Source organism: Xyrauchen texanus, chromosome 3 (genome assembly GCF_025860055.1).
Source record: "Xyrauchen texanus isolate HMW12.3.18 chromosome 3, RBS_HiC_50CHRs, whole genome shotgun sequence".
Classification (NCBI taxonomy): Eukaryota; Metazoa; Chordata; class Actinopteri; order Cypriniformes; family Catostomidae; genus Xyrauchen; species Xyrauchen texanus.
Window position 1 is genome coordinate 45,189,601 of NC_068278.1, and position 23,303 is coordinate 45,212,903.

General features: G+C 36.2%; 1 protein-coding gene across 3 annotated transcripts; it reads right to left on the reverse strand.

Moving 5' to 3' along the window:
* Positions 1-48: 48 nt before the first annotated feature.
* Positions 49-23,051, reverse strand: tpcn1 (two pore segment channel 1). 3 transcript variants are annotated; one of them, XM_052107382.1, is made up of 27 exons: positions 22,710-23,051; positions 22,534-22,616; positions 16,079-16,209; positions 15,782-15,958; positions 14,373-14,486; positions 14,154-14,284; positions 13,282-13,405; positions 13,134-13,192; positions 12,913-13,012; positions 12,299-12,415; positions 12,044-12,168; positions 11,884-11,932; positions 11,729-11,792; positions 11,482-11,526; positions 11,246-11,302; positions 11,027-11,080; positions 10,837-10,909; positions 10,647-10,754; positions 8,087-8,158; positions 7,909-7,998; positions 7,432-7,547; positions 7,248-7,294; positions 5,835-5,903; positions 5,188-5,284; positions 4,940-5,076; positions 4,764-4,844; positions 49-3,496 (listed from the first exon to the last, which is right to left on the reverse strand). In XM_052107382.1, exons 2-27 carry the CDS (start codon positions 22,610-22,612, stop codon positions 3,395-3,397), a joined length of 2,418 nt encoding a protein of 805 aa, XP_051963342.1. In that variant the 5' UTR covers positions 22,613-22,616; positions 22,710-23,051; the 3' UTR covers positions 49-3,394. The 3 variants fall into 3 exon arrangements, with proteins under 3 accessions (XP_051963342.1, XP_051963348.1, XP_051963334.1); XM_052107388.1 differs by lacking the exon at positions 22,710-23,051 and adding an exon at positions 19,298-19,425 and having other exon boundaries at positions 22,534-22,605; XM_052107374.1 differs by lacking the exons at positions 22,534-22,616; positions 22,710-23,051 and adding an exon at positions 17,604-18,704.
* Between the last annotated feature and the right edge of the window lie 252 nt (positions 23,052-23,303).

Sequence of the window (23,303 nt, forward strand, 5' to 3'; positions counted from 1 at the left end):
AAAAAAGTTGGAGGTAAATAAAACTGCACAATATCAAGTAGTTCTCATACCATTTATTTGTTAAAAATTAATTCTTGTTAGTTAATTACAATAAAACAAATTTGTGCCTTTCCATTCCTGTACAAAGATGCATTGTAAGATATGATTGGCTGGAGCAGTTCGGCGTTGTCGCTGCATTGCTCACACTACAAGATAATGTGGCAATAATATCAAACATGCTTGAAATAATTCAGCATCTGTGACAGCACAAGACTGGCTCACATCACATCCTTAAACTGCTCATACTTAACGAGCATCGCCGACCATAGCGAGCACTGTTTTGGCTATGATCTGGGAGTTTTGTCACTGAACTCGGAAATCTTTCTGCGACAGCAAAATCCAACCCAAAATCATAAAGTGAGAGCACGGCTTTAAAAAAAAAAAAAAAACTTGAGAAGCAATCTCAATACCAGACAGCTTTTCCAAAGACTTGAGAACAAAACGATGATCTAACTGACAAATTAATCTATAACCAGCCCACAAACACACACACAGCACATTGTGGTCTTTGCTTACAATGGGACTAGAGCCGTTGTGCAAGTCCAATGCAGATGAAATGGAAACAAGTAAAAGATAAAATATCCATGTTTATACTCACAATACACTAAGCATAAAAAAGTAAAGAACACTTACTCAATCTATGCATCCAAAGAAACCTCAGACTGCACAAAAAATATAAATATACTCCAGTAACTTTTCTTGTGTCCCGAACGTTGGAGTGACCCATTAATAAATGATCATCCCCATGCCCTATTCCCTTCGAAGACAATTACCCTCCACTGTGAGTGCTTCAGATGGCTGAAAAGTGATAACTGTCAGTCAGAACAACATTTTTGAATGATTCTTATTAGAAATTCTGTTTAACCCTACAGCATGGGTAATGCACCCTCTGAAGTGCCCTGTAAAGGCATAATCAGCACCAGTTAGAACACAGCCAGATGTGATGAACAGTTGTAGGGGGAGGGTGCATTCTTGTTCTATAAAGCATTTGATTGGCACACAACCTCTGTGTGACTTCATGAATGTTCCCAAATCTTTTTAGCTGGAAGAGAGAGACTGCAGATTTTAAATGCTTATATGTTCTGAAAACAACTTTTGTCAACATGTAGACGTACACTAGTATATACTTTAGACATTGAATGAGATGGCCTCGTGGATCAGGACATTTTCTGTGCATAAAGTGACAAACAGGTGTGTGGGAAAGTGCTATGGTAGTGTTTGTGGAGACATTAAAATCAAAAGTGCCTTTAACCCCTGGGTACTTTTATTTCCTTTGCTCTGTATACTCCAGGACCAGGTTTGTGAAACACTTTCCTAAAGAGGTACCTTCAAATAAAAGACTGTCTTTGAAATCATCAATCGACTCGGCAGCAAGACAGTTGCCTTCGGCATCAGACACAACCAGTCCCTCTCTGAGCAGACAATCCTGTTGATTACATGACAGTTGGGTTTGCATAGCAACCTATTCAGAGAGGAGCTGTGGCCTAACTAGTATATCAGAAACAGTCCTATTTATGAACAAAATCCAAAGAAGTTTTATTAAGCAAATTATTTTCTCAATATGTGGAATTATTGTACATGTACAAAAACAAGCACAGAGAACTGAGACTCAGGTAAAGCCTACAGTATGGGAGGAGCTGGTGTGGCTTGTGTCACAAATTGTTTGCTTCATGTTTCCTTCAAGAGCAGATCGGCTGCACATCTCTGTGCAATTTAACACCCAATTAGGAAGAAAGCTGTGTAGCAATGACCTTCATTAACACACTATATGCCAGATTCTCTAGACAACAGAGTAAACAATCATTTATGAGGTTTCATATTTCTTCCCTCACCCTTTGTTAAAGGCATAAAAATCACTCATTCAATTCAGCTAAACAATTATTTACCTTAATGTAAATAAATAAAATACAATATTTAAAACACTGTTTGTAAAACCATCAGAGAGACCAAATAATTTGTTAACCTTGTCATAATCATCCTGAACCACTACAGTTTAGGAAACTTTAGGTTTGGGAACAGATTTTCATTCACAGACTTTATAGGATGGTAGGGTAAGAGTGGAACACAACTGTGGTTTTGACTAGATTTTATATTAACTGGATCCCACACAAACAGAAGACCTCTTGAGGGTGAGGGTTACATAATAAAGGATCTAAAATTACTCTAAGCATGACAATTTAGTTGTAAAACAATACTGACTTTTAAAAAAAAACATCTTTGGGTGATAACACAAACATTTGAATAAACTGAAAGGTACAGGACAAGTTTCCAAGTCATCCCTAGCATATACGTCCAAGATTAAGGTATGTCCGGAAAACCAGCCCATATTGACCTATCAGTGCTTGTGTCAAAACAGTACTTTAAATACTTGACTCTCAACTGTGTCTTCTGTAACCAATAACATACAATGGCCCCAAAAACGTCTTGGACACTTTAGTCACACTTAAAAGCGTTAAGTGCATTAGATATAAAATCTCAAACAAAGTGGAATATGCAAACAAATGATGCTGGAAAGTTTTTCTTTACTTTTTAATGTGTTTTACATCACATCAATAATGGACATGTTCCCACAAGAAATGGGTCAAATACTTGTCTTCTTAATTTAAAAAACATTTCTTTAATATATAATTTTTTTTATCATTAGAAACCTTACAAACCTAACTTCTTTTTGTGAAATGTTTTTCTTTGTTTGTACTATATTTCTTTAAAAATAATTGCCACTTGGTTTGATATTTTGTATACTGCAAAAACATTCATACATTTTTAAGTGTGGCTTCAGTGCCGACAGTATGTTTAATTTGCATGTATATCTATTTTATATATTATGATGAAATAAGCCTCTCGTTAGGTCCAAAGGTTCCAGCAAAAATCAGCTTTCGTTTATAAACACCATTAGTTTATTGTTATCATTATTATCTTTATCTGAGTCGCAAGTCACTTAAGTTAAAATCCTCACATTCAGTTCTGATTCATCAGCCACAGAAACCTTCCATCACTGCTCTCCATTTGTTAAATCCATAAGAGAGTCTGAATCATTCAGGGTCATCCAACACAAGGCAAATATCATGAGGTGCATTTCTGGGAAGAAAAAGGTTCCTGGATGTAGTGCATGTCTTCAAGCTTCCCTGAATGGCCACAGAACCTTAAGGATTTGGGGGAATAAGGCTTAAAGTGAAGAAGTTCTATGGGTCTCCATGTGGAAGGAAGGTCAACTGAGATGTCATGGTGAACGCCAGTGTTGTCATGGCGAGCACCTGCACTTTCATTTAACAGGAGGAGGATGGTCCCAAGGTCCCCCAGAGGTACAAGTGAGGGTGTTAGTTAATGCTGTTGCTGTGTTCAGAGTATGTGCAAGTTAGTTAGTTAAGTCTGTTGCACTGGCTTCAGGACTGTCCAGATCTCTATGGAATGTCTCATCAGTCTGAAGGTTTGTTCTGGAATATTCCTCATACCATTCCTTTTGACAAAAAACAAATACCAAATTTTAAACAAACATACCTTTCCCCGTTTGGAAGTGAAGATAGTTTTGAAGTTTCTCTATGCAAAATAAAACAAATATACCATTTAAATCATTTTAGGCAGCTTTAATTTCCTTTCGCTGAACTTTCCAAGTTTCTGCTTGGGCATATCCTTGTATAAACAACCGTGGGTTATTTCAAACGTCCATGATGAGATTACATTTTTGGATCTAATCAGTGTACTGAGTGTGAATGATTTGCTAAAAATATTTGAATATTTCATTCGTGCAGATATATAAATTGTCAAAAGCTAAAATAATCTGTTATAATTATGACATGACATAAAAGACTTAAGATTTACTCTAACTGAAAAGTGAAATTTTTTGAAAGCTTGAAGGAAAGTTCCAGGGTTCAACACAAGTTAAGCTCAATCAGCAGCATTTGTGGCATAATGTTGATTACTACAATAAATAATTTAGACTCGTTCATCCATTTCTTTAAAAAAAGCAAAAATGTAAGTTACAGTGTGGCACTTACAATGGAAGTGAATGGGAACCATTTTTGGAGGGTTTAAAGGCAGAAATGTGAGGCTCATAATTTTATAAAAGCTCTTACATAAAAAATTAAGTTAAAACCCATGTATTATTTGAGCTGAAAAGTTGTTTAAAGAGTCAATCTTACAGTCATTTTAGGGTTTTAGGGACAGAAAAGGTTAGTAAGCAATTTTATAGCACTAAAACCATATTAACTCACATATTGTTTACATCCTGTGGCTATACTTTTGAAATAGTGAGTATTTCAATGTTTACGTTATTCACTTCCACTGAAAGTACTTCACTGGAACCCAGATTTTTGCTTTTTTTTTAAAGGAAAAGAGGGACAAGTCCTAATACATTTTTGTGGTAATCAACATTATGCCACAAATGCTGTCGATTGATCTTAACTTGTATTCAACTAAGAATATTCCTATAAGTGTGTAATTTCTGAACCGCTAATGTCACCAAATGAAATTGCAAAAATAGTGATTGTTTAAATAGTTTTTCAAATTCTCTTGCTGTCTTCCATTGGCTGGCCAAACATAGTCAAATACCAAACTCGCGTCACTGTTTAAACAAACAGACCAATGTTTGGATTATGTCACAGAGCCTCAGTGTTTACAAATGTTATAGTTGTCTCTGAAAATTAAGCTGGAAAGTATTTTAACCTAAAACAAATGACACACTTAATCTTTACGGTGGAGTTCCTTTTCATGTGTGAAACTAGTACCTGAATCTCCTCCTCATACATCTTCATGCTGAGGTCACTCTTGGTACGTGACCTTCGACCCAGAAACAATAATGATGAGTGCTGTGGGCAAATACAAAATGTATCTGTCTCAAATCCATTAATTCAGCAAAAAAAAAACAATCATATGGACTTTGTATACATGTGTGTGTGCTTACCCCACTCCGCTCCAGTGCAACACACATGTCCTGCAGTGAGCTCAGATTGGTGACACCAAATGTGTGTTTATACAAGTCCAGAGTGTGTAGAGCTTCGGTCTGAGAGACCCCTGTCTCAAATACAATCCCCTTTTCATCTAAAATACACACCAACAAAGAAATTAGCTCCAATCTCATACTCCTCTCTGCACCAAAAATAAGCATCATTTTATTAAGCATAACATTTCATGACTCTAAATATTCAGAACCTTCTGGGTCGCCCAGAGGCTCTCTGTTCTTTCGACTGTAGTTCATCCTGAAGACAAACGCATCCAGTATGAAGGCCACAATGATCGTCATGACAACCTGTATGAAATGCATCACAGAGATATTTAAAACACCCCAAAACAAAACAGGGCTCTAAAAAGTAAAACAACTTCACTCAGATTCATAACACAAACAAAAAATATATTTTTGAAAGCTAAAAAGCAGTTCATTTGTACACAGTTTTTTCTTTAGTCACAGTTTGTCTTTTGATGAAAATGTCCTTTAAAATATTTGACAAATTCATTCATTTTAGTAAACGTTTTTTAATAAACTGTCAAAACATTTTCTATACACAGATGTATCTCTAAATGTTTCTCCTTCTGTTTATATCTTGCACTTTTAATATCATATTTTTGTCAACAGTAGGCTATGCTTTAATCAAAATATTTTTGATTAACGTCATGATGTGCCTTTTAAATCTCGCATTCATTCAAGAGATGAACACAGCTAAAAAGTAATTAAAATGGTAAAGTTCTTGACCATGGTGAAATGGCAACCAGTTACATCACCTTAAAAATCCACTTACCTTATAAAAAATAATATCCACATTATTTATCAACAGCCCATATATGTAAACACAAACCCTCACCATGGTGACGATGTAAAAGGTCATGAAATACAGACGACTCCAGTGGGTAGTTTGTGATGTCACACCCTCCTGTGAAAACAAGGATAAAATCCATCAATAACTCAGATACATAGTAGAGATACATGTAGAGATACATAGTATTTCTGCTACAAACATACAATACACAAGCATTTAGAGACTTTAGGGTTAAAGTCACTGCACTGCATCACTTAAACATATTATATACATTACAGTATATACAATTACATACAAACTTCAGTCTGCTGACAGAGATGCAGCCACATTAAGGCCATAGATATGGCAGAAACCGAAAAAAGTAGTATGTTCATATGCTATTATGAACATAGATACAGTCACTGTCACCAACATTTAAATCCAGTACACGGGTAATTCTACAAAAAAAAAAAACATCTCCGACATATAAAATATTTTTTTAACTTTTTTTTTTTAACCCAGTTCAGTTCCGTTTTCACAAATAAAAGCTCAGGGTAAATAAATGTAACATCTTGACATTATTTTTATTCATAAAGGAAATATTGCCGGTTGGTCTTATTTTATTATTATATTTTGTTTAACGAATTAAGCAAGGTTTGCAACACCAGTGATAATACATCTTAAAAGAGGAATTTTCTAAGATGGTGTCAATAACATTATAAAACATAAACTGATCAGATTAAAATCGACAAATCATACCATTAAATACATTTTCTTCAATAAAAATCGTTCACATGAACATTAAACAATGTACAACCAATGACATTTAAATGAACCACGTGGAAAAAAATTAACTTTGACCTTGAACGTTCTTTTAACATTAGTAACACCACTGATATGAAATCAAGGGACAAACGTTTTTTTTTATTATTTAAATTATTATTTATATCAATTATTTATTTTACTTTGCTTTTTTTGCACACTTGCAGTAATGCTTGACCAGAGAAAACAAAATGATTAAAAAATATGCTCATAAATACCTGTAAATGTCATAGAAGAGGTGTACCAGATGAAGGGGCAAGGGTTTTTTTAGGCAATTGACAAAAATATAGCAAAAAATACTTTCTAAAAAATTTGTAAAACAATATATACTGTATGGTCAAACCATTTCATATTATTCAGTAAAAGGTTAGGTTATAGAAAGATGCATTTTAAATGGGGTTTCTTTTTGAAATTTGAAACATGTTTAATGACTGAAAAGTCAAGGGACCTGTTAGTCACCGTGTTTTGATAATGACCCAAACAGCAGGGTCACATGACTCACAAACACGTTTACTAGCCGGAAAAAAAAAATTATGGCATAAATTTAGTCTTTTTTTTTATTTATATGAATTTGATTTAAAATACTCAAGACTAAGTATAGATAAACCTAAACCAAACTAAAAACCGAAATAAAAACATTTGCATGTTAAGACTTACCATAGTGATGTACCAGTTGTTTACCACTGTTAGCTCAAACAGTGTGACTGAAATGGCAGGGATAAAAAAAAAAAAAGTTACAAACAACACAAAGTTATATACCGGTACATAAGATTTCTCCTGAGAGAAAGAAGAGTGTGTATCTACAGTATATAAGAGTGGTTCTGTGTGTGCATCCACATACCAAAGCTGCTCAAGATATTATTGAAGTTATTGAGATAGTAATATCCCTCCTCCAGCTTTGTCTGGTTGCCAACGGTTACATTAATCTGACGATACGAGTCGGCAACAGTGCTGTTGCTTTGAAAGACAGAGAACGTCCCATTACACACATACATCACACAATTAAAGCAAGGCTTATCCAGTTTATTACAACAGAATATTGTATCAAACACACACGAGGACACATTTATAGAAATGGGTCCAGCACAACTGAATAAAAGCAAAATAGATATTAATATATATGAGGAAAACAGCAGTATAGACAATTTTATTATAATTTCTAATGCTTTGAATTCATGTAATGTAGATTACAGTGAAGAATACTGATTGTGTTCAATCTGTTTAGGTTTTCTAATTTATAATCTAATGCAAGCAGGACCACAAACCACATTTTATGTAAAATAGCAAATACATTTATATGTTGATCAAAGAAACTTACTTGCAGCAGTTTGGATAAACAACACCAGCGAAAAACTCCATTCCAACAATAGCAAAGGAATAATAGAATATAATGAGCGTCAGACCTAGACTACAGAGAGAGAGAATGAGAGTGGTGGAGTAAGAGAAAGTCTGAGAGTATGTGAGTAATGAGCTGATATGGATTCTTATTTCTGTACCTGGCCATTCGCGGAAAGAGTTCAAACATTGTGTCCAGAACATTACGATAACGCTGCTTAATTTTAAACAACCTTCACAAGAGGTAGGAAAAACAATTAGGTAAATCTGTTAAAAAGGAAAAAATCTTAAAATTATAAATTACTTTAATACTTCAAACAAAGTGACTGGGTCAATGTTAACATCAAAAGACATACATCTGTTTCTTCAACTTTGGGCACTTTTAACGCCACTTATAGAACACACCGGCTTGTTAAACCCTTTTTCACACTCTCACTAGTTTATTTAATGTGTCTACAAACAATGTCCAAGAGTGAATGAACATGGATCACAGGAGATTTATGTCCTTTTTGTCATTTTCTCTGAAAGTCATAAAAATTCCCACCACAGTGACATTTCCACCACATCTCAAATTCTGGATTGCGTTTTATACAGGGCTGTTTCTAGCTATAAGTGGTATGAGCAGCTGCTTAAGGTCCCCAAACCACCAGAGGGCCCCACAAAGCAAGGTCATCTTTTTGTTTATTTAAAAATAAATACATTTTAAATACGTATTTAAAAATTCTGTCTATGGTGTCATTCATGGGTGGGGCCTCCATGTAGGATTTCATTTAGGGCCCCATATGCTCAGAAATGGCCCTGGTTTTATAGAATTCTGTGATAGAAATTACATCCTTAACTTTTTATGCCTTACTAAGGCTAATTTCATAGCTAACATTTAAGTATCCTAAATAATATTTTCACACTTTTTAAAATAATTTGGCAAAATTATAGCTTTACTTAAAAAGACGCCCATTAAAAATATTCGGCTTACAAGTTATATTTGCCTTGAATTTTCTTGGTTTTCTTCAAACATCACTTGACTCATATTTCTTCTCAAGCAAGCTCTTTATTGACACTTTTGTTGACTTGGTAAACAAGTACACTAACTTTTAAAAAATTTTATTAAGAGCAGAATTGTCTGATGTGCTGGAAATTATGCTATAACTGTGGGACAGTTGTTATTTTTTTAAAACTGATAGAAATCATTTTCAAAGAATACATATTGAAGTGGTTTATGTTCATTTCACTCTTTGTTTAGATAATCATAGTTCTTAGTATACACATTTTCATAGTTTAATATTGAAAGGGACAAGGCTAAAACAGAAAAATCTACACAAGCATTAGAAAAGTACCTATATACACTCACCTAAAGGATTATTAGGAACACCTGTTCAATTTCTCATTAATGCAATTATCTAATCAACCAATCACATGGCAGTTGCTTCAATGCATTTAGGGGTGTGGTCCTGATCAAGGCAATCTCCTGAACTCCAAACTGAATGTCAGAATGGGAAAGAAAGGTGATTTAAGCAATTTTGAGCGTGGCATGGTTGTTGGTGCCAGACGGGCCGGTCTGAGTATTTCACAATCTGCTCAGTTACTGGGATTTTCACGCACAACCATTTCTAGGGTTTACAAAGAATGGTGTGAAAAGGGAAAAACATCCAGTATGCGGCAGTCCTGTGGGCTGAAAATGCCTTGTTGATGCTAGAGGTCAGAGGAGAATGGGCCGACTGATTCAAGCTGATAGAAGAGCAACTTTGCCTGAAATAACCACTCGTTACAACCGAGGTATGCAGCAAAGCATTTGTGAAGCCACAACACGCACAACCTTGAGGCGGATGGGCTACAACAGCAGATGACCCCACCGGGTACCACTCATCTCCACTACAAATAGGAAAAAGAGGCTACAATTTGCAAGAGCTCACCAAAATTGGACAGTTGAAGACTGGAAAAATGTTGCCTGGTCTGATGAGTCTCGATTTCTGTTGAGACATTCAGATGGTAGAGTCAGAATTTGGTGTAAACAGAATGAGAACATGGATCCATCATGCCTTGTTACCACTGTGCAGGCTGGTGGTGGTGGTGTAATGGTGTGGGGGATGTTTTCTTGGCACACTTTAGGCCCCTTAGTGCCAATTGGGCATCGTTTAAATGCCACGGCCTACCTGAGCATTGTTTCTGACCATGTCCATCCCTTTATGGCCACCATGTACCCATCCTCTGATGGCTACTTCCAGCAGGATAATGCACCATGTCACAAAGCTCGAATCATTTCAAATTGGTTTCTTGAACATGACAATGAGTTAGTTCACTGTACTAAAATGGCCCCCACAGTCACCAGATCTCAACCCAATAGAGCATCTTTGGGATGTGGTGGAACGGAGCTGCGTGCCCTGGATGTGCATCCCACAAATCTCCATCAACTGCAAGATGCTATCCTATCAATATGGGCCAACATTTCTAAAGAATGCTTTCAGCACCTTGTTGAATCAATGCCACGTAGAATTAAGGCAGTTCTGAAGGCGAAAGGGGGTCAAACACAGTATTAGTATGGTGTTCCTAATAATCCTTTAGGTGAGTGTATATATATAAGCTGTAATATGTCAGTTTTAATAAAAAAAATGGGACATGAAATTGCCACAAGTTGAAGAAACACAGAATTTATGAATAACAAGACATGTTTAAAATGAACAACTATAACTATTTTCAAACCAAACAGCACCCATGCGCACTCACCGGAGAAGCTGAAAAGGTCTCAACACCACGATGAAATAGAATGGCTCCATGTCAAAGGCCAGAGCAATCAATCCCAGAAAGGCAAAAACCGTTACTGAGAAATCAAAGCTGGAAACAGAAACACAACCAGAAGTGTGTGTGTGTGTGTTTGTCCTTATTACTATAAATGTGTGTGTGTGTGTGTACCTACAGGTTCCATCCTGAGCTGAAATATGTCATAAGACCAAGGCCTGCAATCTTCAATAAGACCTCTATTCCATAAACTAGACCCCAGAGAAACATCAGCAGGTTTTCAATATTTTGAACAATTCATTAATATTTGTATTTAGACATTTACATTTACTACTAGATTTTTTTTATTTTTTACATTTTACACCTACTTGTGAGGAAAATAATGTAACTAAAAGGAACATCCCGATTCCAAGAGACCCCATCTGTGAAGAGAGAACAACATGAGGGCCAAATTCAACAGGACTTACATACACAAAATAGTTATTTCACATTTCCCAGTGGTTAAAAGCTTTTCTGAATTGTGCATTTATGGAAGTGCACCACAACTGCACTACTTGCCAACACACCAACACTCAAGCAGATCATACCGTGAAATGTATTTGTCTCCACTAGGATCCAGATGCCATTAATTGCTACTACCAGATCTGTAGCAGAATAATCATGAAAAATTAAGTTAGTAAAAAAATATTGCAATGCATCTAGTGTAAATGTAAAAATGCTAATGCATGAATTTCAAGGGTGATATTTTATTGATTAGGTATTGCATTTAAAGGGTTGATATCTAAAGAATTAATACCACAAGGTAGTTAAGATTCTAACTTACACATTGCATATTGGAAAGCTTTAGATTTCACGAGTAAATTGATTCCTGTTTCAAAAAAAAGAAGCAGCAAGAATAAATGATCATAAAAAGGATACATTATGACAGAAAACAATTAATGCCAGATGAAATTGATATGTTGGCCCAAACTAGTCATGAAAGTATCTGGTAATTTTGAGCAATTAAATATAAAGAACAGTAGAATATTTGATACTGCTACAAATGAATATTGAATTAACATGACAAGGACCTTTGAAAATGAGGAATGCAGTACGAGGAAAATCATCAAACCAGTGCTCTCCACTCCGTTTAGCCTGTGACACACATATAGACCAGATGTTCATGCTCTGAAGGGTTTAATACACACCCAGGATTAAAAACATATTACAGTTTCTGAAATCGAACCTTCCATTTGAGCCCGATGACTTCATAAAACTTATAAAAGTCCTGAAGGCTAAAACACAAGCAAAAAATATAAAACTTTATTTTTTTATTTTATTTTGAGAACATATCATCAATTAAAATAACAAAGTGTGTGCACACATGCGAGTGTGTGTGTATGCACCTCAGCGTGGTTGCTCCTGATTGGTTGAGGGCTTTGAAGGTCAGGAAACGATCTCGTGCTGTCATTCGTGGATGATAGAATCGCATGAGTCCATCAAACTGTTTCAAGGACACTCCATCTGGTCTCTAAAAACCAAAAACACACACATACAAACAGAAGCACACACATATAATCGTTTTCATCCACATACACAACCAAAATACAGTATTTCTGAGTGGGAATGTGTGTGAGCTGTGTAAATCTCCCAAAGCTCACCTGTCGACTAACCAGCAGCTGGAAAGCATGCTCAATGGCAGATCGCTTGTGTAGAAGCAGAGATTTGAACTTCATCTTCTCAACTCCATTAAAAGTGTCAAAAACAACTGCCAGGAGCTGTGAGGTGAAAATATTTATAAATCTACAGGAACGAACAACAAAGTAAACAAAGACTTGCTTCAAAGGGACAAGCTGTAGCAGCTGAGTTAAGCTGAGTTAGCACTGTTAAGCCTATGAGTCCAAACCAGACGTGATGCGATAGGATTCCAATGACAAGCAATTTGTCTGTCTACACCTAAATTGAACATAATTAGCAATCAGAGCCAATCAGAACATATTTGATGTTGTACTGTACAGCATTTAGAAGCAGGATTTTAGACCAGCGCGAGTATGCAAAAATAGAAATCAAGAGATCGTCAGAATGTCATGATGAATTCTGATTAATATGGAAGAGATACTTTCATCACATATCACATACGCGCCATGTTTGGTTAGGGTCTAGTCTAAGGGAATATCTTTGAGGGTGTTTGTCGAACCTCCAATTATAACATTTTCAATATTACAGCTCATCTGATATCTTGCAAAACAAAGTAGCTCTGATGTTGATTACAGACCAGGTTCATGACGAAGTAGAGCTCAATGGAAAGATACACAATGAAGAAAATGCATGACCAACGACTCTTTGAATATGCTGGCATCATCACGTCTGGAAAACTATTGAAAAGAAAAAAGGAGAAGAAACACATGAAAATTAAAGAAGGACATGAAACATCCCCATTGAGACTGAAAGTGACGTTTTTTTACACAGAATGTATGCACCAGAATGCAAGCTCACTTTGCGGTGGTCAGAAGGACGAATAGACTCACAATGCTGTCCTCCAGTGTTCTAAAATACTAGAAAGAAAGAGAAGCATCTATGAGATTGTGTGTGTTTGTGTGAGAGGAAAATGTGGAACACAAAAGTGCGAGAGTAATGTACTTACATTGTCGGCTGTGTTGGCAGAGAATAGACAGAATCCTAGAATGGCAAAGATAACCATGAAGAAAAGCAGGAGCAGGAGAATATCAATGAAGGGAGGAAGGGACTGAAAAATCTGCCTTAAGTTTCTGAAGGAAGACAGAAACAGAAAGAGTGTCAGAAAGAACATCATATATTATAAATGGATATTTCTGGCTCTAATATCTGATTGGATGAGCCACCTTCAAAGCAGCCATATGCATGCCTGTGACTGCACATCAAATGAATTTCACTTGAAGCCTTATGATGGCAAACTATATTTCTAGCAGGAAGAATTGTTTATTGTGATTATGATGATGAATAATTGTAAATGTTTCTTAAAAATAGAATTGGTGTATCTTATCATATTGCTTTTGCTCCAATTTTTTAAAAACAATGAGCAATTCAAGTCAGTGATTTTTACATTGATTTTACCATGATTAAGAAAGTTATTTTTAGGCACTAAAACGCACAGCCTCTAATTGCTTATATAAAATCACAGCAACAGCAATAATGAATCATTCATTTTATAAACATAAATAAATGATTACCTTTATCAATAATAATAATAATAATAATCACAATATTCTGCAAGTATCAAAATATAATTCTTCCACCAATGCCAACAAGCTGAACACATTACCACATTATCATTTTAGAATCAAAAACTGACTGTGTGCTCTACCTAGTTTTAATAGATTTATTAACAATGAAGTTTATGTATGTAATAATACTCAAAAAAATTGTTTTTATAATTCAAACAGAAAAAATGGTCTTTGGTCTATTAAGGGCTGACACTTCGCAAAGCTGCTTTGAGCTCTGTTTAAACAGAATTAAATAGAACAAATAGCTGCATGCCTTCGCACTGCTCCACAATAACGACAGTCCACCAAAAAAATCGGCCGCAGGGCTCTCGTTACACGCAGGTGGGAAGTCTGTCGAACTAAGACCACAATCGCCTCGATGAACTGAATAAACAGGACACATGTCTGAAACGAACACAAAATCAGAGGATATCAGGGGACATTTTACTCTTTGTAGTGCTAAATCAAACAAAACAATTAGTAGAAAACACACCTTCACCATGGTCCTTTTATGTCGTATGAAGGTGTGAAACCCAAGCCATCGGAGCTTCATACACAACTCAAAGGCCACCAATACCAATGCCAACAACTCCAGTGTAGCATGGACCTGACAGGAACAGAATTACACACACATTTTTTGTAAGGCATGCATGCACAAGCATACAAACAAAATGTAAAAACATGTGTACACACAAGCATACTCACATTTACAAATACATACACTGGCAGTCAAAAGTTTGTAATAATGTACAGATTTTGCTGTTTTGGAAGGAAATTGGTATTTTAATTCACCAAAGTGGCATTCGACTGATCACAAAGTATAGTCAGGACATTAATGATGTAAAAAACAGCACCATCGCTATTTGAAATAAGTCATATTGCTCAAATATAGACAGGCCCCATTTCTAGCAGCCATCACTCCAACACCTTTTCCTTGAGTAATCATGATAAATTGCTAATTTGGTACTAGAAAATCACTTGCCGTTATATCAAGCACTGCTGAAAGCTATTTGGTTCATTAAATAAAGCCTAGCATTGTCTTTGTTTTTGAGTTGCCACAGTATACAATAGACTGGCATGTCTTAAGGTCAATATTAAAATATTAGGTAAAAAATGGCAAAGTGAAACAGATTTCTCTTGAAATGCTTGAAATAAAACAAATTGACAATACATACAAAGGTGTACACAACAGTCTTCAAAGACAAAAGACAACTGGCTCTAACAAGTACAGAAAGAGATGTGGTAGGCAAGATGAACAACTAAACAAAAGGATAAGTACATCAGAGTCTCTAGTTTGACAAATAGACACCTCACATGTCCTCAGCTGACAGCTTCATTGAATTCTACCTGCTCAACACCAGTTTCATGTACAACAGTAAAGAGAAGACTCAGGGCTGCAGGCCTTCTGGGATGAATTGCAAAGTAAAAGCCACTTTTGAAACAGAAAAACAAAAAGAAAAGTTTAGAGTGGGCAAAGAAACACAGACACTGGACAACAGATAATTGGAAAAGAGTGTTATGGATCTTAACCCCATTGAGCTTGTGTGGGATCAGCTAGACTGTAAGATGCGTGAGAAGCGCCCGACAAGACAGCCACATCAATGGCAAGTGCTACAGCAAGCGTGGGGTGAAATGTCACCTGAGACAAACTGACAGCTAGAATGCCAAGGATCTGCAAAGCTGTCACTGTACATGGAACATTTTTTTTCTTTGAAGTAATTTAAGAAATTCTGTAATATAATCTTAAATTGTAATAGTAACTTTTCATGTTATTAACATCCTGACTATAAATTGTGATCAGTTGAATACCACTTTGGTGAATAAAAGTACCAAATTTCTTTCCATAAGAGCAAAATCTGTACATTATTCCAAACGGTTGGCATGAATGTAAAAGGCACATACATAGACATCCAGGCGAAGGAACGGGACAGCAGGAGCTTCAGAGAGGGATAGCAGCATGAGTAACACTGCAGTCAGCAGCTCCATCACATAGAAGAGATGATTATGAGCAAACAGGTACGCGCGAAGCACTTGGGCATTCCGCGGGTGAGTGAAAAACTTGTCATTATTCTCTCCCTCCTGAGGACAAACACGGAGACAAATAGGCAGAGGAGAATTTTTAGCCTTGAGTGGTTGCTTATGATCATCTGCATCTATTTACAGTGAGCCAACTGTGTGCGTGTAGGTGTAATTGATGACCTGCAGGTATATTGCTGCTTCTTGGTAGTTCATTTCCCAGCTCTGCCGTAGAGAATTCTGGCCTCTGGTATCTGCTGCTCCTGGGGTTGGAATGACGACATTATTTACAATATCATAGTTTCCTACCCCATCTGTGTGAAGAAGAAAAAGACCAATTAAATGATTTCCATGTGCAACAAAAATCTATTTGTTTCCAAGAGTTTTTGTACACTAGCTAGTTTATTGAAAATATAATTTAGCAAAGGTAAAAGGCAGTAAATACACATTCGGTCAAAATTGAGTTGTGAAAGACTGGTTTAGCTCAACTATGCACATATTAAGAGAAAACAGTGGCTGCATCCGAATATGCATACTCCCCTAGTATATAGTATGCAAAAAGCAGTGTCAATGGAGAAGGATGTCCGAATCTTCAGTATTCATAAAATAGTAGATAAGAGATAATAGGATGACCTTCTACATCCACGGAGATTCTAAAGTGCGCATTCACTGGACACTTTACTATCCCATAATGCCACTGGAACTGTGGAGACATCACATTCACAATGCTGACTTAAAAAAAAAAAAAACCCCAGCAGAAAACTACAAGTCGGCCAGCTCTTTTAAACTGTAAATGCTATATACCAAAAAAGTTGTTCCTTATAGTTAAAGGACTATTCTGGGTTCAACACAAGATAAGCTCAATCAACAGCATTTGTGGCATAATGTTGATAACCACAAAAAACTATTTTGACTCATCCCTTCTTTTCTTTAAAAAACAAAAGCACAAAATGTTGTTTTGTTTCTGTAAAGTTGTTTAAATCTGCATTTTTACTGTCGTTTTAGGGTTTGTTGATATTATATCATCATGGCAACAAAGTTGTAAATTTGGCTATATATTTTATCGCATTAAAACCACGTTAACACGTAATTGTTTATGTCTTGAGCTATACTTTTATAAAAGTTAACATTTACAGATTGGCCCCATTCACGTCCATTGTCAGTGCCTCATTGTAAGCCAGATTTTTGCTTTTTTAAAGAAAAGGAGGCATAAGTAAAAATTATTTTTTTAGGTAATCAATATTGTACAACAAATGCAGTTGAATGCTCTTAACTTGCAATGAGCCTGGACTATTCCTTTAAATTGTACTTGTTTAACAAAAACAGAGTAATTATTTCCATGGTTGTTGTTGTTACAGCGTTATATGTTCAGGCCACGGGACAGTGCCCACATTCCTGGATGAAGTTCTGCATACCTAAACATCTTTTTAAGAAGTACGTTCTTCTCAAATGCAATACATACTCTGACAGAACACAAATTCAGACACAGCCAGTGTGAAAATTGTTGTACAAAATACACAATCCTTTTTTTATCTCAGTTTTAGTACATCTGTAGTTACTGCGGTTAGCCTTTGTGATATGTGCAAGTTAGGTTTTCACTCAGTTGCCAAGCATGTTTTATTAACTGAGCAATGAAGAAGCTTACAAGTTGGCTTCTTCAGTTAGAATTCTCTCTCTCTCTCTCTCTCACACACAGACACACACATACCAACAGACTCAAATTGCTGGCAGAATGAGGACGTTTGGACAGGCCAATCATGTGTCAGCCCTGTCAGGTTGTTGTATTTACTTCTGGTTTCCATGGCAGCCACTGTGTTTGCCCCGGGCCCCAGTAGTCAGACAGAGAGCATGTCACTGGTCAAGCAGTTGTCAGCATTGCAAGGGTAAATTATCAACAATGCTCTTGCACCAGGCCAGTTTCATTGTGCAAGCCGCAGTTTCTGCAGTCAAAGGTCCGAAAGCAGAAGAGAATCCTGTGGTGATGCTTACAATCACTCTAATGAAGACAATGTTTTCAAAAAACCTAAATCACAACTGACCAAATGCTCCATTAAAATTCCACATCCCTCTCCTCGTTTTCACGAGTGAGAATTTTGTCGACAACAATGACAAAACATTACATAAAATAGAATTAAACTAAATTCCTCTTTTGATAGCAAAAACCAAAAGATACAGTTGAGCAACAGTGCAGTGCATTAGCCAAAACTTGACAGATCAATGTGACAAATTAGATTAGGGCAGCTTTCATTGACTGAAACAAGACTGAAAGATTTAAGTATTGATTCAAAGATTAAAATATTACTAAAAATAAAAAATAAAACTACTGAAAACTAAAATGCACTTCATACAAAAGATTAAGACCAAAACTAAATTTACATTGGTTCCCAAAACAATGAGATCAGCATTCCAGAAATGTTACAGTCAAATCACAAACAGCTCACTACTCCAAAAGGATTTGAGGAAGTCAGTGAAAATATATATTTTAGGCATCTATATCTGCCTTCCACCCTGGACTTTTGGCAGGAGACGGCACTGATGGTTCACAGTGTAATCCAGCACAAGAATCAAATTTGCAGTGGATTTTCTTAAGCATCAGTCCCAAACACAGCGATAATGTCCTGTAGATCCTCCAAACAGCTTCCCCTGACACTAGTCCCTTTTCCAGACATCTCCATTTCTGTTTTAGTCCTCTTCCGTGTCACTTTCTTTTTCCTGTGCCATGTTCTCTCTGGCATTTAGGCCATTTAGGCCATTTTAGTGAAGTTTAGTGCATTTCTTTGCCCATGCCCAAAAATGTAGCTGTGCTGTGTGGGGCAGGACACTTCTGAATAAATCCACTACTCTGAGAGCTTCATACATGATTCATTCACTGAGGGAAGTAAAAAGTTTCAATTCGTTTTTTTTGAGCTAAACTCACTATCACTTCTCTGTAGGCAATAAATATTTACTGATAGCCTTTCAAAGTATTGTCAGGCCAGAGCAAAATGCTATTTAATATTGCACCAATTAAATCACAAACAGCATAGTGTTGGCAGTTTGGCCGAAAAAGCTAATTGTGAGTTACTATTTTATAGCTGATCAGTCCCGATACTCACAGCTGTCTGTAAACAGCTCTCACTTAGTATGCACATGACAATAACAGAATTGGTCCACTCTGCAATATCAATAAGTGCCTGGGAGGGAGAGAGTGAAAGAAAGAGAGACAGACAGTATTGACAGCGTGTTTCTATTCAGGTCCAGTTCCATGTAACACAGTGAGATCCAGCCTTCCTTCACACACACACACACACACACACTCACACACACACACACACACAAAAAAGTTGTGATCAGAGATGTGACCTGACCTGACGCTTTTTTTAAAAAAAAACACAGAAATAAAAATGTCAAAACAATACTCACAATCTTTACTATGACAACAAAAAACATTTTGACGCAGCAGTTTGATGCACCATAAGGAAGTGAAGGCTTCACATGTTCAGTTCAGCTTTTTCTTCTTCCAAAAATAAGAGACAGAACCCTTCCCTGTCCTGGAACCAAAAAGAATGGAGAAAATCTCCCTTGATTTTTTTTTTCTTTTTTTCGAAGAATGTTCTTAGCTAACTAATGGAACGTCCAAAATATTAAAAACAAAACGTATGTTCAAAAGCTTTAGACCAAATGCTCATCACTACCAAACAGCTTTGACACAAGGTCATCGTGAGTGAATGTGCAGGGTGGGAGTGATGAGGGGGCAACAAACAGTGTGGTATATGCCATAAGGCTGACACAGCATTTTAACTTCTCTGCCTCTTGTGTGTGTGTGGTACAAAGGCCGGTATGCTGCTGTGGTGGACACGCAAACAGATGACCATTGGGGTCGGGGATACGTCACTCTTAAAGTGACAGTACAACAAAGGATATCACAGTAGCTTGACTCTTGAGTGAATTGTGCTATTGAAAAGGCATAATATTGTAATATAAAATGTTTCTGGTGTCTTGAATTTTTCTGTTGCAGCGACAACGAGATCAAATCAGAAAATGAGGAGGCATCTTTTATCACTGTTGATTGCTTTTACCAACGTGCAATACCATGCATCAGCGCTAGGAAGCAGAATCTCCCCAGTGATTACTAACTAACTACCACTTCATCAATTTCAAAGTCTCTCATTTTATCTATTAATGACTCTTATCTACAGTTATGAATACAGCACTTTAAGATTTGCATCATGAAGAGAAGATACAAGCCAAAATGCAATTTAAACAATAACAAACAATCAGATCTGTATTCAGTGGTGAATCATTTCTTTCCTCAGACTTACATAAGCCCACATGATTTTAAGTTCATTAAGGGAATAGTTATGTTTCTTAGTATTTTTTTATATCAGTTATGAACATTGGGGTGTTCTGTTTTACAGGATTTTTTTTTACAATGCAGAACATTTATTAATATTTATTATTTATTAAAGGAAAATTCCAGGTTAAATATGTAAGCTCAATCTACAGCATTTATAATGTTGATTACCACAAAAATTAACTTCGACCTGTCCCTCGTTTTCTTTAAAATCAGTGAGGCACTTACAATGGAAGTGAATGGGGGCCAATTCATAAACATTAAAATACTCACTATTTACAAAAGTATAGCCACAGGACATAAACAATATGCAAGTTAACATTATTTTTGTGTGCTAAAATTGCTTACTAACCTTTCTGTGTAAAGTTACAGCCAATTTTAAAACGTTGTGCCATGGCGACATAATGTCAACTAGAGGTCGACCGATAGTGTATTTTGCTGATACTGATAAGTAAAAGGTGGTGGACAAGGCTGATAGCCAATTAATTCTGATTGATTAAAATTGATTCATAGAACGTTACTACATTTTCATAGTATGGTTGCATAACGTGGGACTTTTAACACTAAATAAGCCTGAAAGGCACCGAGGACTCTTATTTTGAAATAACGGACACTCGGCTCAGTTACAGTGCTCTATATTTCATATTTACCAAATGAAGCTTTTTATAGCCTATATATTATTATTATTATTACTCGCAATATATGAAGTATACGTATGTATGTAAAAAAAAAAAAAAAAAAAAACGTAGTATGCTGACGAGGGACGTTTCCATATAGTCGCATTTTTCTTTGCATGCCCTCGTTTCAATTTTAAAAACATTATTACCAGAGGAACATGGTGGAACAAAAAAATACCGGCAAATATCGGCATAGATGTTTGCTGGTAACCGATAGTTCTTAAAAGCAATTATCGTCACTGATTAATCATAAAGCCAATATGTCGGTCTATTGTTATGTCAACAAACCCTAAAACCGGAAAATGACTGTATAAATTACGATTTAAACAACAACACAGGTACAATATTAGAGTTTTAACATAACAATTCAAAGTGCTTTTATATAAATAACTATATATAATTATATATAATAATAATAAACATTTCTGCCTTTTAAACCCTCAAAACATTGGCTCCTTTCACTTCCATAGTGAGTGCCTCACTGTAACCATGATTTTTGCGCTCTTTTTTTAATAAAAGGATGGACGAGACAAAATATTTTTTGTGGTTATCAACATTATGTCACAAATGCTGACGACTGAGCTTGGTAATATGGTATAATAGCCGGTTTGTCTAGTCTTTTGTGATTGACATTCCTTGAGTCATACAGTAAATAAAAGCAAAACATATACATAGAATCAACATTTAAACTCCACTCCCTACCCCCTCCCAATCCCTACCCCGACCCCGACCCTCAAAAAAACATTCCTGTGATCACAAATGAGTATACACACACAAAACATGACAAAATATGTCACATAAAACTCTCTGAACCCTCAACCAAAATTCTTGGATCTTAACACACAACCAAGCTGAATTGTACAGGATATAAATAAGGAGCATGGGTGAATTTGTTTGCATTTGGACTGAGAATTAACGACAAAGAAATAGAGCTGAGAGATACAAACCTGGCGTACGCTTATTACATTTTAAACATAAGACACGCTCTTATAAATTGGTCAGAACATGTCTCCTCCATAAATGACACTACACTTGTGCAGAAAAAATGAGCATTTTAGAGCCAACCATGACTAAATACTTACTACACTGCAGCGCCCTCTAGAGTCAGTGTTTGGAACTCTAAATAATTTAAATTGCTTTTTTTCCCCTACCTATTGACATGATGAAGGTCCTTGAACGAAGGAAATGATCTTATTCAGAGAGAATGTGTGTTAAATATCCAGTTTAATGTACACCAGAATCTGTTGTATCTCAGAAAATCTAGTGATCAACATCCCTGTAAGAGTAACACACTTTGTTAGCACGAAACTAACTACATGGGTTCTGATGCCCTGGCCTACAGTAACTGACAGGTCAGACCCAGGAGACAAAAGCCAGAGCTGGTGCCACTGCCTGCACACACAAACATCCTGTGACAGAGCTCTAGGCAAGTGCCGAATGGTTAAAAAGCAGCTCTGGTAAACCAAAGGTCTAAAAAAAAAAAAAAAAAAAAAAGGTCTGATTCTTTGACTGGACAGCTCCTCAGATCTCAATCCTGCTCTGTTACCATTGAAACTCTCGTGACCTAACATCAGTGCATGTGAAGCATCAGCTGAATTATCTATTAGGACAAACACACATATACGCACTTTCATCCTCCTCCAGTAGCCCGCTGCTCGCATCGTCCCAGGTCAGAATGAGCGGAACGTCGTCGTCCCCGTCCGTCATCCCGCTATAACAAAATAACGATGAGAGAAGATCGCAGTTTGTATACATATAAACAGTTCTACATGGGGCAACGATTATATGTGGTCAATAAACGAACCTTTCACTGCTGCAGATAAACTTTAACACTGGTAGCACTACACAACACGAGTTACAGAAAACGATGTATTCCCCCAAACTGAGAGTTTGTGCTAAATCTGTTTTATTTTAACTTAAATTGTCTAAGTTAATCATCATTAAAACCGCAACAGAGACAGGCTCTTTGCGTCATTATCGTCATCACTTATTAAAATACAAAAACAAGCACAAAGTATACTGCGGCTTTTTAGCTAGTACAAAACAAATGTAACTTTATAAAGGAGAAAAATATGTGTAATCGAGTTTCTAACATTATAAATAAAAGAATCGCCGCCAACGAGCTGGAGCCTCTGACTTTTTTACGACAGCCTTTTTACGACAGTGTCGTTTTTGCTCGCCGAGACGGAAAACATAAAATTGCACATTAAAAGTCCCGGTCGTTTGAAAAATATGTTTCTTTAAAAACTATTAGATAATATCAGGGTTCATAAAATAAATATATGTGAATTGTATCTATATACATATATTAATAAATCACGAGCGAGATTATTAATTTTGTTCATTTGCTGGAATGTGAAGTCACTGAATGGTGTGGAGGTTTGAAGCTCAGAATGTC

Excerpts from the sequence above, each read along its gene's own strand:
- tpcn1 (XM_052107374.1), bottom strand. The coding sequence starts at position 17,697 with ATGGAAACCAGAAGTAAATACAACAACCTGACAGGGCTGACACATGAT. Across the intron at positions 10,910-11,026 it reads TTACATTATTTTCCTCACAA|TTTATGGAATAGAGGTCTTA; the intron begins GTAGGTGTAAAA and ends TCTGGGGTCTAG. Across the intron at positions 3,497-4,763 it reads TGTATGAGGAGGAGATTCAG|GAATGGTATGAGGAATATTC; the intron begins GTACTAGTTTCA and ends TTTTGTCAAAAG.